This window comes from Mobula hypostoma, chromosome 3 (assembly GCF_963921235.1).
Source record: "Mobula hypostoma chromosome 3, sMobHyp1.1, whole genome shotgun sequence".
NCBI lineage: Eukaryota > Metazoa > Chordata > Chondrichthyes > Myliobatiformes > Myliobatidae > Mobula > Mobula hypostoma.
In genome coordinates this window covers 179,481,668-179,497,724 of record NC_086099.1, presented here as the reverse complement: position 1 = coordinate 179,497,724, position 16,057 = coordinate 179,481,668, and the positions used below count along the sequence as shown (strand labels likewise).

Genomic DNA, 16,057 nt, shown 5'->3' with positions numbered 1-16,057 from the left:
TTACTTCTGTTCTTTCTTCATCCCATTCCTACTTTGATCTTTAACGTCTGGCACTGCTACAGTGAAATACACCATAACCTTGAGGGGCAGCTTCTTCTTTTTAGTTTACTATTTGCAGGACTCAAAAATGAATTCCACAGTTTTAGATTAACCAATCTTTCCTATTTGTGTCAGAGTTAGCTTGTTCTGATGAAGAGTCAACCTGAAGCATTAACCCAAGTCTTTGTCTTTCCATTGATACTGCCTGATATGCTGGGTATACCCAGCATTCTTATTTACTTCTGATTTTCCAGTGGTTGGAGCCTTTTGTATTTTTCAGCTTTAACATTTCTTCTCCGCTAATTTCCTTTTACTTACATTCCATTCAGACACATAAACTGGAGATTAAAAAACTTTCACCGCATTCTCTTAGTCAGCACTACCATCTTTTATGTCAGTCAGTCTCTTTTGTTTTTCACCCTTTCACAGACATTCCCTTTGTCCCCATCACCCCTTCGCCATCCCTGTAATTCCTGTTGAATTTCTAAACTTTTCTAGCTCTGGTGAACAATAATCAACCTGAGTGTGTCTCCCTACTTCCAAAGCCTGAATTGCTAAGTGCTCCTGGCATTTCCTGTTTTTATAACTGTATCCATTTCAATGTCAGAACTGGCAGGGTCACACACCATTTCTATTTGCAAAAACACCTCACTTTCCAAAGGTCATCCAGGATAGTTCTTGGCTTCTATTCCCCTTTGTAACCTTCCTAACCTCCCTTCTCTCCACTTTCACTTCCAGTAAGAAGTACAGTTCTTACTTCTAACTAGAGGTGAAACTGGAGAGATGGTAGCACAGTTTGGAGTTCAAAGTCTTCCACTCCAGTGCTTCTGCTGCTTCCTCCATTGTCCTAGCCCAGAGAGACAAACTTCCAATGGTTACAAATTTGGCATCCACCTTGACAGAATAGCACTGGAGGCTCTCCAAAGGAAATTCATTAGGTAATGTCCTTGGCTAGGAAGGCTGTCCTATCAAGTGCAGCTGGATAGTTTGTGTTTGTATTCCTCAGTGTTCAGAAGAATGTCAGATTATTTGTATTCAAATATGTAAGTTCCGAAGGGAGCTTCACTGAGTAGATGTTGAGATGTTTCCACAATGAGAAAGTCACAAACAAGGGGACATAGCTACAAAATAAGGGACTGAGGGACTGGTCTATAAGATTATATTATTATTATTATATTGTAATTTGTCCTCTACTGTGCCTATTGTCCGGTTTATTAATTATTGTACTGCCCTGCACTGTTTTGTGCACTTTATATAGTCCTGTGCAGGTCTGTAGTCTAGTGTAGTTTTTATGTTGTTTTACATAGTATAATCTAGCCTTGTGCTGTCTCACATAGTCTAGTGTAGGTTTGTGTTGTTTCATGTAGCACCAAGGTCCTGGAGGAACGTTATTTCATTTTTACTGTGTACTGTACCAGCAGCTTATGGTCAAAATGACAATAAACTTGACTTGACTTGGTAATTTAAAACTGAGATGCATAGAAGTCTCTTTCCTCAGAAAATTTTAGATCTTTGGGATTCTCTGCCTTAGAAGGCAGATTTTTATTTAAGGTGGGGGTAGATAAGCATTTGTAAAATTGAAGAATTAAGATTTATGGAAAACTGACAAAGAAGTTGGGAGCAGCGTAATTATCCATGAGGATATTGAATGGTGGGAAGGCTTGAAGGGCCTTATTACCTACTCCTGCTGCATCTTTCTTGTGTTTTATGTTCCTGTGGTGCTCTTATTCTACTTGTTCTTCTCTTTAGCTTCATTTTGCTAATTTTGTCATTTATCTTTCTTAATGAATAGCTGAACCTGGCTGCGGAGGAACATATGGAGACAGTGAAGGAATTCTTACTTCTCCCAAATGGCCTCATCCATATCCCAGCAGCAAACAGTGCATCTATGTTATAGAGCAGCCCACAGGAGAGCACATTCTTCTTCAATTCACACATATGGATTTGGAACTCCATGACAACTGTTCCTTGGACTATATAGAGGTAAATTATCCTTTATTATCAAGTATGCTCTCATGAACACATGGATCAGTTTAAAAGCAAATTACTTACATTTGCTGGAACTATGCACTTTTAAAATACAAAATCACTGCATTCTGATTTGGCACGTGTTACATTTTTATCTAGTAAGTGTTCGATGAATTCACTGTTACTGACCAGAGTTAAAGTATTGATACGGGAGACATTTTTTAACTTTATCATATTAACTTCTAAGAAAAGAATGCAGTGGGCGTGACTACATTAAGTAGTGTGGTGTTAGAAGATTATAACAGCAGGGTATATTGATTCAATCCTTATACTCTTTGCATCTGGGTGAGGTACTAAAAGTTTACCTTACCCAGAGGAATAGTGCTGAAGTTTTCAGTGAATTAGGGTGGTGAACTACATGGGGAGTGGGTAAAGCTTTATCACGAAATATGCAGATGTATATGTGTGGGAGATTTCCCGGAGAGAATATGAAATATCACAGCTGCTTGTGTTTTTACATTTTAATAATGTGTTTGCTAGACATCGATCTAGTTGACAGGATGAAGGGTAACTTGCTTCCATTCTAATTCAATAGTCTCTGAGGTGGCTGATAAAATATATGTGTAATTTGCAAACTCTGCAGCAACAGGGTAGATGCATGGGTTCTGCAGGAAATTATGCACTCTTTCATCTGTTTGTAATAAACCTTTGTGTGCTGCAGTCATAAGGAGTAGAGGTGCTCAGTGCAACTCAAGATGCTTGATCTCCATTTTGCACAGACACAAGGCAGGGCTGCCCATGGGTAACTGTTACATCATTCCAAAGAGGATTTCGTATTGTAAGTGAAATGCCTTTCCTATCCCTCTGGGGTCCTTTGCTGTGATGGAGTTTTGGGAATCTGTTGTCTGGCAAGTGGACAAGGTGTCTATCTGGGAGCATTGATTGAAAGTGATCAAAGATTCGGTATTAGTGTATTGGCCAGCAAGAGCAAACTGATGTTGTTGCATAGTTTTGGAGGTTATCAAAGTTAGAAATGATGCTTACTATTGACAGGACATGTCTTTGAAGCATCAGGAAAGTATGGATCATTGCATTGGCTGAGCATGAGTGTAATCTCTGCTTTGAGATTTTAGAACATAGAATAGTACAGCACAGTACAGGCCCTTCGGCCCACATTGTTGTGCCAGCCCTCAAACGCTGCCTCCCATATAACCCCCCACCTTAAACTCCTCCATATACCTGTCTAGTAGTCTCTTAAATTTCACTAGTGTATCTGCCTCTACCACTGACTCAGGCACTGTATTCCACGCACCAACCATTCTCTGAGTAAAAAACCTTCCTCTAATATCCCCCTTGAATTTCCCACCCCTTACCTTAAAGCCATGTCCCCTTGTATTGAGCAGTGGTGCCCTGGGGAAGAGGCGCTGGCTATCCACCCTATCTATTCCTCTTAATATCTTGTATACCTCTATCATGTCTACTCTCATCCTCCTTCTCTCCAAAGAGTAAAGCCCTAGCTCCCTTAATCTCTGATCATAATCCATACTCTCTAAACCAGGCACCATCCTGGTAAACCTCCTCTGTACCCTTTCCAATGCTTCCACATCCTTCCTATAGTGAGGCGACCAGAACTGGACACAGTACTCCAAGTGTGGCCTAACCAGAGTTTATAGAGCTGCATCATTACATCGCGACTCTTAAGCTCTGTCCCTCGACTTATGAAAGCTAACACCCCATAAGTTATCTTAAGTACCCTATCTACCTGTGAGGTAACTTTCAGGGATCTGTGGACATGTACCCCCAGATCCCTCTGCTCCTCCACACTACCAAGTATCCTGCCGTTTACTTTGTACTCTGCCTTGGAGTTTGTCCTTCCAAAGTGTACCACCTCACACTTCTCCGGGTTGAACTCCATCTGCCACTTCTCAGCCCACTTCTGCAACCTATCAATGTCTCTCTGCAATCTTTGACAATCCTCTACGCTATCTACAACACCACCAACCTTTGTGTCATCTGCAAACTTGCCAACCCACCCTTCTACCCCCACATCCAGGTCGTTAATAAAAATCACGAAAAGTAGAGGTCTCAGAACCAATCCTTGTGGGACACCGCAAGTCAGAACCCTCCAATCCGAATGTACTCCCTCCACCACGACCCTCTGCCTTCTGCAGGCAAGCCAATTCTGAATCCCCCCAGCCAAACCTCCCTGGATCCCATGCCTTCTGACTTTCTGAATAAGCCTACCATGTAGAACCTTGTCAAATGCATTACTAAAATCCATGTGTATCACATCCACTGCACTACCCACATCTATATGCCTGGTCACCTCCTCAAAGAACTCTATCAGGCTTATTATCAGGATGATCGGCCCTTCACAAAGCCATGCTGACTGTCCCTGATCAGACCATGATTCTCTAAATACTGTTACGTACCCCGTAACTGGGTTGCCAAACCAGCAGAAATGGATCACTCAGTTGGAGTCTGGATTACTAGAACTAAGAAAGTTTTATTAAAGAAACAAGCAACACAGTAATCGAAAGGATAATAAATGCAACAGTTCAGCAATGATAAATACACATGTGCACAGAATTAAGATAACAGCATTAATTAAGCTCTATCGTTGTCTAGGGGTAAATGACCAATTTCAAAGTGACACAAAATTCAGTCCAATTTTGTAGTTCAGTTCGCAGTAATCGTTGCCATGATGATGGACAACGTGGTGGGGAGGGAGAGAGAGAACGGGAACGACTGATCATTCAGACACGGCTTCCACGCACAGACCGGCGATATTTCTCACAAGGCAGGTCCTTGGTGATGTCACCTGAGGTCACCGACTGTGACCTCTCCTCCAGATGTGGTCGATCCTCTGCAGTGAACCCGGCACCCAAGCGAGGGTGGACACACACCAGGTTCCTGCTGATCGTACCTTTCCACCCTGTGCGTTTAAGGTCCGGTACTTCCCACCGACTCGTGAGAGGCGCACCGCTTCCAGGGTCTCGTTACCTCGGGCGTCGTATGTCCTGCCTTAGCGAACCTGTCCCTTTTTATCCCCCTGCTGGGGTATCACCTGTCCATCACTTCAAACAGTTCAGGGTTCAAAGGGGGAGCCGCTCCAGACAGCTCTCTCTCTCCCGTCCTTTCATTACACATCTCCAGATGCTGTTTCATTGTGTTCCTTATCTCTTTCTTGAAGACAGGTGGCAGACCAACTGCTGATCACACAGGACAGCTAACATCTTATCTATGTGTATTCTTGTGACAATACCCATAGATCCTATCTCTAAGAATCTTTTCCAACAGCCTTCCCATCACAGATGTAAGGCTCACTAGTCTATAATTACCTAGATTATCCCTACTACTTTTTTGAACAAGGGGACAATATTCGCCTCCCTCCAATCCTCCGGTACCATTCCCATCGACAATGAGGACATAAAGATCCTAGCCAGAGGCTCTGCGATCTCTTCCCTCGCCTCGTGGAGCAGCCTGGGGAATATTCCGTCAGGCCCCTGGTACTTATCCGTCCTAATGTATTTTAATAACTCCAACACCTCCTCTGCCTTCTACTATCAACATGCTTCAGTACATCAACCTCACTCATATTGTCCTCACCCTCATCAAATTTCCTCCCATTGGTGAATATTGAAGAGAAGTATTCATTGAGGAACTCGCTCACTTCCACAGCCTCCAGGCATATCTTCCCACCTTTATCTGTGATTGGTCCTACCTTCACTCCTGTCATCCTTTTGTTCTTCACGTAATTGAAGAATGCCTTGGGATTTTCCTTTACCCTACTCGCCAATGCCTTCTCATGCCCCCTTCTTGCTCTTCTCAGACCCTTCTTAAGCTCCTTTCTTGCTACCCTATATTCCTCAATAGACCCATCTGATCCTTGCTTCCTAAACCTCATGTATGCTGCCTTCTTCCACCTGACTAGATTTTCCACCTCACTTGTCACCCATGGTTCCTTCACCCTACCATTCTTCATCTTCCTCACCGAGACAAATTTATCCCTAACATCCTGCAAGAGATCTCTAAACATCGACCGCATGTCCATAGTACATTTCCCTGCAAAAACATCATCCCAATTCACACCCGCAAGTTCTAGCCTTATAGCCTCATAATTTGCCCTTCCCCAATTAAAAATTTTCCTGTCCTCTCTGCTTCTATCCTTTTCCATGATAATGCTGAAGGCCAGGGAGCGGTGGTCACTGTCCCCCAGATGCTCACCCACTGAGAGATCTGTGACCTGACCCGGTTCATTACCTAATACTAGATCTAGTATGGCATTTCCCTTAGTCGGTCTGTCAACATACTGTGACAAGAATCTGTCCTGGACACACTTAACAAACTCTGCCCCGTCCAAACCCTTGGAACTAATCAGGTGCCAATCAATATAGGGAAGTTAAAGTCACCCATGATAACAACCCTGTTATTTTTGCACCTTTCCAAAATCTGCCTCCCAATCTGCTCCTCGGTATCTCTGCTGCTACCAGGGGGCCTATAGAATAATCCCAATAGAGTAAAACACTCCTTTCCTTAAATAAGTCGTAGGTTGTGTGGGGGCATTGGAGGATGTGGTGATGTTTTTCAATGGAAACTGCTTTTACTGAGGGATAGCTCCTAATATATCGAAAGACATTGGAGTTTACCAGAGTCTTGCCATTAACCTTGATTTGGGAGCAGTTATTTTGAAGTAAGGGCAGGTTGGTGGAGACCTTCTGTCTTCAAGATTTTCACCATAATACCCATCCTCTTGTCTACATCAGCAAAAGAATTACCAGGCTCTTGATGGTTGATTTCCAAGAATACACATTTGTAAGTGCCATAAATATTCTGTGAATCACTGACTGAGACTTGGATAGTCTTGGCACTAGAGTGGGTGCAACAGTTTTTTATTACTGTACATATTATTTTCAGTGGGGCATGCTGAAGGTATAGTACATGATTCTAGCAAGTAATATTGAGAAGAACATTGGGGAAATGAGACAGCCTTGCCTGTCCTTAATCTGTACGAAGATTTTGGTGAGCCTCTTTATTGGAATAATGGTGCGTGTCATTGTACAGCAAACATATAATGGTAATTAATATTCCTTTGAAAGTTTTTCAGAAAATTCTCGTGACTTGACTCATGCTCAAATCAGCATTATCATTCATTAAAAGTTGATTTAATATTTCAGAAAAATGCATTGATAAGATTATTTTCAAAATTATTTGCAATTTTGATTTGTTTCAATCACAGTAATGTATTGACGATAACAGCTTTTGTGTTTTACTCTAACATATTCCAAACTCTGTAGTATGTGCTTGATATTTGAGTCTTTAATGCACTTATGGTCAATGATGGTTTAATATAAAGGCATCCGTTAGTGTTGTGAGACCATGGATCTGCGCCTAGAAAGTCTTCACTCTCCAGGGCACAGGCCTGGGCAAGATTGTATGGAAGACCAGCAGTTGCCCATGCTGCAAGTCTCCCCTCTCTACGACACCAATGTTGTCCAAGGGAAGGGCATTAGGACCCATACAGCTTGGCACCAGTGTCGTCGCAGAGCAATTTGTGATTAAGTGCCTTGCTCAAGGACACAACATGTTCCCTCAGCTGGGGCTCGAACTCACGACCTTCAGGTAACTAGTCCAATGCCTTAACCACTTGGCCACGTGCCCACTCTGGTTTAATATTGTGGATTAAATTAATGAAATATGGATTATATTAGCTCACCAGGGAAACTTTGAAATTTTTTTTTTACATCTTTTTTGTTTAGGCCTTAATGCAAGTACAGTAATCTTTCATTTAGATCCAAATGGTGAGATTCTATCTCTGATATCATGTCAGTTTGACTGCAGTTGTAATGTGCATAATTTCAAAAATTGACTAAATCTAACCAATCATTACTTCCACTTTAGTAATCTTTCTAGAAAATAAAAATAGTTAACTCTTTTAAGACAAATAAAAGGATTCACTGAGAATTCTGCCTACTTTATCAATAGGGTGTTATGCTAAAAATGCACCTTAAAAATGCATCTTCTATTTCTGCAAGATAAAACAGGGAGAAAATCTAATTTTCTTTTATACCATAAAAGAAACTGGCTTTCTTATTAACTTCATGTTGTTTTTATTCTATTGATTTCTATTTGTCAATTTTCAGAAGATGCCTCTTTGTTTCACAATACAAAATTTATAATGTTGCTTAATAATCAGCATTTGCTGTAGTTTTGTGTTTTATGCACCTATATATTCAAGGATCCAATTGGCAACAAAGGAACATTTATTATATTAATATAATGACATCACCTTGACAAGATTAGATGAACACTTTTTTAGATTACAAGCTGGACTAACCTGTTGTCAGATAAAATATAAAAACAATCATGAAATCCTGAACTACATGAACCTTTGTCTGATCATGTGGTGAGGGAGACCTGATCTCACATTAGCCTTTCCTTAGAGGCCAACAATGAAACACTGCAAATGAGAACCAGACAATATGTGACAGGCAGGGCGAGGTCATGGTGAGGAATATTTCACAGTGCACAACTGCAACATGGGTGGTTGCATCATTTTCATTCTGGAATGTTCTGTTGCATCTTATCCCAGATGTACAAATTTCCTGTATTCTGAAACATGACACTTCAAGGATTGCAAATGTTGTAACGCAGAGGAATTAGAGCAGCTTGGAAGTATGCAAGTTGATTGCTACTCCCCTGAGGCATATTGACATCTTACTGTAACCTTGGAGTTTGACGTGATCTCAGGGATTTTAATAATATGTGTAATGACAAAGTCTATTGTCTTAATGATATCAGGACTGTAAATATGATTATAAAATCACAGAACCATAATAGATTTACAGTTCTGTAAGTCAAAAACAGACCCTCAGCCTAATCCAGTACTGCAGATAATAACTTCTAAGTGTTTATTTTAAGTATGAGCGGGCTTCTATCTCTGCTACACTTTCTGTTAGTGAGATCTAGACCCCAGTCACCCTTTCTGTGGGAAGAAAAATATTTCCTAATTTCTCTTCTACCAAGTGTATTTGAAAGCTATTTGTTGGTTTTCACCCCTATATTTAGAGAAAGAGTTCCATCGTTTTTACACACCTTATAATTTATAAAACCAATTTAAATCCTCCTTCAGCATTCTTTGTTGCAAGGAAAATAACTTGATTTATTCAAGTGCATCTCATAGCTAAGGTTCTGTTAGTCTCAGCAATACTTTTATAAACTTCCTCTACACCTTCTCCAAAGCAGGTAATTCTTTCCTGTAATGTAGTGACCAGAACTGTATGCAGTACTCAAGCTGCGTTCTCTTTAGTTTCGTACAAAATTCTGAGAAAACATCTGATGCAGTATTGGGAGCTGCCACTCCCAAAGCCATTTTATAAGACTTCTTAGAGCTTTAGCTGTTGGATCTGCAACCCAAACAAAGGTTATAGCATTATTTTGCAGGTGTAAGAATCCTTTCATTAATCAATACCTCAGCCATTTATGTGAATATTATTTCCACGGTCATTGCATAATATTTTGATTCTCTTGAGTCATTTGCTCTGTTTGAAGATTGTCCTTCTGACATCATGGCTGCTGGACACTTCAGTTAAGGGTGTAAAATGGAAGGACAATAAACAACACCTGCTCGCACTTGAAATCTGAGTTCTCATTCTTGTTCTCTTTACTGATTTACTTGATGACAGTTCAGTAAACTCATATAGAAATCTTTCATTAGTGAGTAGTTTGAGTTTGACGTTGAAGGTGCCAGGTTAGAGAAAATGACAGTAGAGCATCAGCTGTAAACATGGATGCCCTCAGATAGTTATTGGACTGGCAGTCCTCTCCCACAAAGTTAACACCTAAAAATGGAAGACAGAAAAGCCTAATTAAGTGTTTTGATTAATGGCAATCTTTATCCTTTAACAATTAGAGGCCGAGGAAAAGGGTATTGAGAGCTTTCAGAAAGCAGAATAATCTGTCAATCTTTATTTTGCTTCCTCTTATCTGCCCTATGTAGGGTTGTACAAGCATTAACTTCTGGTCTTCCCATGGATTAATAGGAAAATTCAAGGCTATTAAGCCAGTATCATAGAGCACTACAGCACTGAAACAAGCCCTTTTGTCCATCTAGCTTGAGCCTAACTATTATTCTGTCTAGCACCCATTGACCTGCACCCAAACCACTCTCATCCCTGTACTTATCAAAATTTCTCTTAAACGTTGAAATGGAATCCACTTCTACCATTTCCGCTGGCAGCTCATTCCACACACTCACCACCCTCTGAGTGAAGACGTTCCCCCTAAATATTTCACCTTTCACACTTAACCCATGACCTCTCGTTTTAGTTTCACCGAACCTCAGTGGAAAAAGCCTTCTTGAATTTACTATATATATATATTGAATTTTGCTAACTGCCGACGGGACATCAACCATCTCGACTTCACCGCACCTTGTTCCCATTCCAACTCACTCCTTCGGAACACTCTGCTCTTCACTCCCTCCGCACTAATCCTAACCTTACTATTAAACCCGCCGACAAGAGGGGTGCTGTTGTAGTCTGGCGTACTGACCTCTACCTTGCCGAGGCACAGCGACAACTCGCGGCTACCTCTTCTTACTTACCCCTCGATCGTGACCCCACTAAGGAGCACCAGGCCATTGTCTCCCACACCATCACTGACTTTATCCGCTCAGGGGATCTCCTATCCACTGCTACCAACCTTATAGTTCCCACACCTCGCACTTCCCGTTTCTACCTCCTACCCAAGATCCACAAACCTGCCTGTCCTGGCAGACCTATTGTCTCAGCTTGCTCCTGCCCCACCGAACTCGTTTCTGCATACCTCGACACGGTTTCATCCCCCCCGTTCAATCCCTTCCTACCTATGTTCGTGACACTCCTCACACTCTTAAACTTTTCGATGATTTTAAGTTCCCTGGCCCCCACCGCTTTAATTTCACCATGGATGTCCAGTCCCTATATACTTCCATCCCCCATCAGGAAGGTCCCAAAGCTCTCGGCTTCTTTTTGGAGTCCAGACCTAATCAGTTCTCCTCTACCACCACTCTGCTCCATCTAGCGGAATTAGTCCTTACTCTTAATAATTTCTCCTTTAGCTCCTCCCACTTCCTCCAAACTAAAGGAGTAGCTATGGGCACCCATATGGGTCCTAGCTATGCCTGCCTTTTTTTGGCTTTGTGGAACAATCTATGTTCCGTACCTATTCTGGTATCTGTCCCCCACTTTTTCTTCGCTACATTGACGACTGCATTAGTGCTGCTTCCTGCACGCATGCTGAGCTCGTTGACTTTATTAACTTTGCCTCCAACTTTCACCCTGCCCTCAAGTTTACCTGGTCCATTTCCGACACCTCCCTCCCCTTTCTAGATCTTTTTGTCTCTATCTCTGGAGACAGCTTATCCACTGATGTCTACTATAAGCCTACTGACTCTCACAGCTATCTGGACTATCCCTCTTCTCACCCTGTCTCTTGCAAAAATGCCATCCCCTTCTCACAATTCCTCCATCTCTGCCGCATCTGCTCTCAGGATGAGGCTTTTCATTCCAGGACAAGGGAGATGTCCCCTTTTTTAAAGAAAAGGGCTTCCTTTCCTCCACCATCAACTCTGCTCTCAAATGCATCTCGCCCATTTCATGCACATCTGCTGTCACTCCATCCTCCCTCCACCCCACTATGAATAGAGTTCCCCTGGTCCTCACCTACCACCCCACCAGCCTCCGGGTCCAACATATTATTCTCTGTAACTTCTGCCGCCTCCAATGGGATCCCACCACTAAGCACATCTTTACCTCCCCCCGCCCTCTGCTTTCCACAGGAATTGCTCCCTACGTGACTCCCTTGTCCATTCGTCCCCCCCATCCCTCCCCACTGATCTCCCTCCTAGCACTTATCCTTGTAAGCGGAACAAGTGCTACACATGCCCTTACACTTCCTCCCTTACCACCATTCAGGCCCTTAGACAGTCCTTCCAGGTGAGGCGACACTTCACCTGTGAGTCGACTGGGGTGATATACTGCGTCCGGTGCTCCCGATGTGGCCTTCTATATATTGGCGAGACCCGACACAGACTGGGAGACCGCTTTGCTGAACACCTACGCTCTGTCCGCCAGAGAAAGCAGGATCTCCCAGTGGCCACACATTTTAATTCCACATCCCATTTCCATTCTGACATGTCTATCCACGGCCTCCTCTACTGTAAAGATGAAGCCACACTCAGGTTGGAGGAACAACACCTTATATTACGTCTGGGTAGCCTCCAACCTGATGGCATGTATATTGACTTCTCTAACTTCTGCTAATGCCCCACCTCCCCCTTGTACCCCATCCGTTATTTATTTTTATACACACATTCTTTCTCTCACTCTCCTTTGTCCCTCTGACCATACCCCTTGCCCATCCTCTGGGTTCCCCCCGCTTCGTCTTTCTCCCTAGGCCTCCTGTCCCATGATCCTCTCGTATCCCCTTTGCCAATCACCTGTCCAGCTCTTGGCTCCATCCCTCCCCCTCCTGTCTTCTCCTATCATTTTGGATCTCCCCCTCCTCCGCCCCCTCCCAGTTTCAAATCTCTTACTAACTCTTCCTTCAGTTAGTCCTGACGAAGGGTCTCGGCCTGAAACGTCGACTGTACCTCTTCCTAGAGATGCTGCCTGGCCTGCTGCGTTCACCAGCAACTTTGATGTGTGTTGCTTGAATTTCCAGCATCTGCAGAATTCCTGTTGTTTGAATTTACTATATATAGTTATGAAGGGTGTATATATGTAAAAACATAAAACCATAAGAAATTGACAAGGTTTTAGATCAGAAGCTGCGTTGTTATTCAAAAATATCACAACTAATACACTCTCTTATCCACATTTCCACTTGATTTTCATAATTTTTTATATCTTTATCATCCAAAAAATTAAGCAAGTTCAAGTTTGTTAGTTTGTTTTTATATATATACACACACACTTGCCTCTGGATTAGAAAACTCTTTTAGTAAGGAGTTTACTTCTTACCTAGATAGTCTCTCCTCATATCATGATAGTATTCTTCAATTTCTCTTCTGCAGCCTCTCTACTGCTATCTCAACCTTCCTGCAGTGTGATGACCAGAACTGGTCATTCATTACATGTATTACATTCATTACATTAGTATTCATTATATTCCTAGCATGACCTCCCAGTTCATGTATTCTATGCCACAGCAATTAAGGTAAATATTCAGTATGCCTTCTCATTTATCCCCGTAGGCCAGACATGGATTTGTAGACACGCATTGTAAAATTTCTGTGTTCCATTACATTTCTTGCAATACTACCATCTATTGTGTATGACTAATTGTTTCACACTTGACTTGCCACTTATCACGATATTTCAATCCATTGGGTCCATGACAGCTGCCTGTGGAGCGATCCCATTAGTCTGTTCCCCCGTTCTATACTTCCTCACACACACAGTTGGTGCCCTCTCCAATATGTCCATCAAATTCTCTCTGATTCTCTTTGCCAATAGTCTACTCTAGGGAGTAATTTAGGAAACCCAGTTAACCTACTAGCACGTTTTGGGTTGAGGGATATGATTAGTGAAGCAGCACGGATGAAATACCATAATCACACAGAAAATGTGCAAACTCTCCAGAGACCACACCCAATGTCAAAATCAAACTGTTAACCTGTTGCTATGCTACAGCTGCTTTAACCATTGCTATACCTTGTTGCCCCCTAAAATTCAAGGTATGTATACTATTAACAACCTTGAAAGTCGTCTCCTAACAGGCAACCACAAAACAAAGAAACCCAGTAGAATGCAGTAAAAGACTGTCATACACCCAATGTGCAGAAAAATAAACAAATTGTGCAAACAGTAAAAGTAAGCAAATAACATTCAGAACTGAAGTTCATGAAAGTGACTCCACAGCCACGAAGGTAGACATCACTGCAACCTATTCAGAAGCCCATTAGTTGATTGTCTGCAACCTCCGTTCAGCACAGAGATGAATAAACCTCGCACTTGATTTGCCACATATCACAATATCACTAGCTCTTTCCCCAAACACCCTGATCTTTTCAATCTGTTCCAGTTCTTAATTCAGATCTTTCCTTGCTGCTCTGATATACTCTCAGGCTCGGATCCTACCCCACTAAATCAGCCCAGCACTTACATTGATCCAATCTCAGACGTTTTTTTGCTCTGGAGCCCTGCACCTTGGCTCTGCAACACTTCTGCTCCCCTCACCTCATTTTTGCTGCACCGAATTGCCTCCAAGTCCACTCTAGCAATGCCCAAACATTGGCTCATTCCCCTCTCTTGTGCCTGGGCCAAGCTGCCTCGATTCACACACCAAGCCGCAACTGTGATACATCTTTGAGACATCAGTTCACACCGTGAAGGTGCCAGGTCATACAGGTGGTTCAAAAGGGAAGTACAGTCTATTGATTACAGTGATAGAATCCAAGAATAAGTGTGATTAATATAGTCATTTTTTTTGTCTTAATTGCTACCTGCAAGCTGTCACTGTGCTTCACCACCGCCATCTTAAACTGGATGGTTTCAGTATGTTAAGGTCTCACAGGGCTTTATAAGTTTAAAAAAAAAGTACAGATTTCTCTTAACATAGACATCGTCATAGTCATACTTTATTGATCCCGGGGGAAATTGGTTTTCGTTACAGTTGCACCATAAATAATAAATAGTAATAGAACCATAAATAGTTAAATAGTAATATGTAAATTATGCCAGTAAATTATGAAATAAGTCCAGGACCAGCCTATTGGCTCAGGGTGTCTGACCCTCCAAGGGAGTTGTAAAGTTTGATGGCCACAGGCAGGAATGACTTCCTATGACGCTCTGTGTTTCATCTCGGTGGAATGAGTCTCTGGCTGAATGTACTCCTGTGCCCACCCAGTACATTATGTAGTGGATGGGAGACATTGCCCAAGACGGCATGCAACTTGGACAGCATCCACTTTTCAGACACCACCGGGAGAAAAGAGGACGCTGTAACGAAAATCAATATTTTTTTTTTCCCAATTGCAATGGCTCGCTTATCATGACTTGAAAGTTGAACACATTAGTATCGACCCGACTGGGAGACCGCTCAGCCGAGCACTTACGCTCAATCTGCCAGAAAAAGCAAGATGTCTTAGTGGCCACCCATTTTAATTTCACTTCCCATACTCATTCTGATATGTCCATCCATGGCTTCCTCCACTGTCGAAATGAGGCCACATTTAGGTTGGAGGAACAGTACCTTATATTCCATTTGGGTAGCCTCCACCTGATGGCATGAACATCAATTTCTCAATATTCCAGTAATGCCCCCCACCCCCCCTTCACCATTTCCCATCCCCTTTTCCCTCTCTCACCTTATATCCTTGCCCGCACATCGCCCCCCTCTGGTGTTCCTCCCCCCTTTTCTTTCTTCCGTGGCCTTCTATCTCTTTTAAGTCAACTTCCCAGCTCTTTACTTTATGCTTCCCCCTCCAAGTTTCATCTATCACCTTGTGTTTTTCTCTTCCCTCTTCTCACCTTTTAAATCTACCCCTCAGCTTTTTTCTCTGTTCCTGCTGAAGGGTTTCGGCCTGAAACGTCAACCGTACTAGTTTCCTAGATGCTGCCTGGCTTGCTGAATTCCTCCAGCATTTTGTATGTAGTACATGCTATCATTACATTTTGCAGAGCTGAGGTCTTTGGTGTCTAATTCATGAGTGACACTCTTGTTCATAAATTGAAGCACATCCATTCACCGGTAGTCTCAAGGAGCCTAGCATATTCTTTCTTCTTTGGGGGCGGCATAGTATCCTAGCAGTTAGTGTAATGCTATCACACTGCCACTCAGCAGGGTTAAATTCCCTCCACTGTCTGTAAGAAGTGAATGTTCTCCTTATGAACATGTGGGTTTCCTCAGGGTGCTCCAGTTTCCTCCCACATTCTAAAGATAGAAACATAACATAGAAACGTAGAAAACATACAACACAATACAGGCTCTTCGGTCCACAAAGCTGTGCCGAACATGTCTCTACCTTAGAACTACCTAGGCTTTACCCATAGCCCTCTATTTTTCT

At 42.4% G+C, this 16,057-nt stretch overlaps 1 protein-coding gene and 1 long non-coding RNA gene across 4 annotated transcripts in view; one reads left to right on the top strand and one right to left on the bottom strand.

Annotated features, from left to right (window-relative positions):
* cubn (cubilin (intrinsic factor-cobalamin receptor)) overlaps positions 1-16,057 on the top strand; it is a 264,719-nt gene that overhangs the window by 55,763 nt on the left and 192,899 nt on the right. For all 3 annotated transcript variants that reach the window (XM_063044183.1, XM_063044182.1, XM_063044184.1), the window contains one exon: positions 1,832-2,022. In XM_063044183.1, the coding sequence (XP_062900253.1) occupies positions 1,832-2,022 (191 nt within the window). The remainder of the gene's footprint in view (positions 1-1,831; positions 2,023-16,057) is intronic.
* The window catches only part of LOC134344428 (uncharacterized), a 68,203-nt gene continuing 56,464 nt past the window's right edge, over positions 4,319-16,057 (bottom strand). The window contains exon 3 of the long non-coding RNA XR_010017437.1: positions 4,319-9,848. This is a non-coding gene — a long non-coding RNA (uncharacterized LOC134344428). The remainder of the gene's footprint in view (positions 9,849-16,057) is intronic.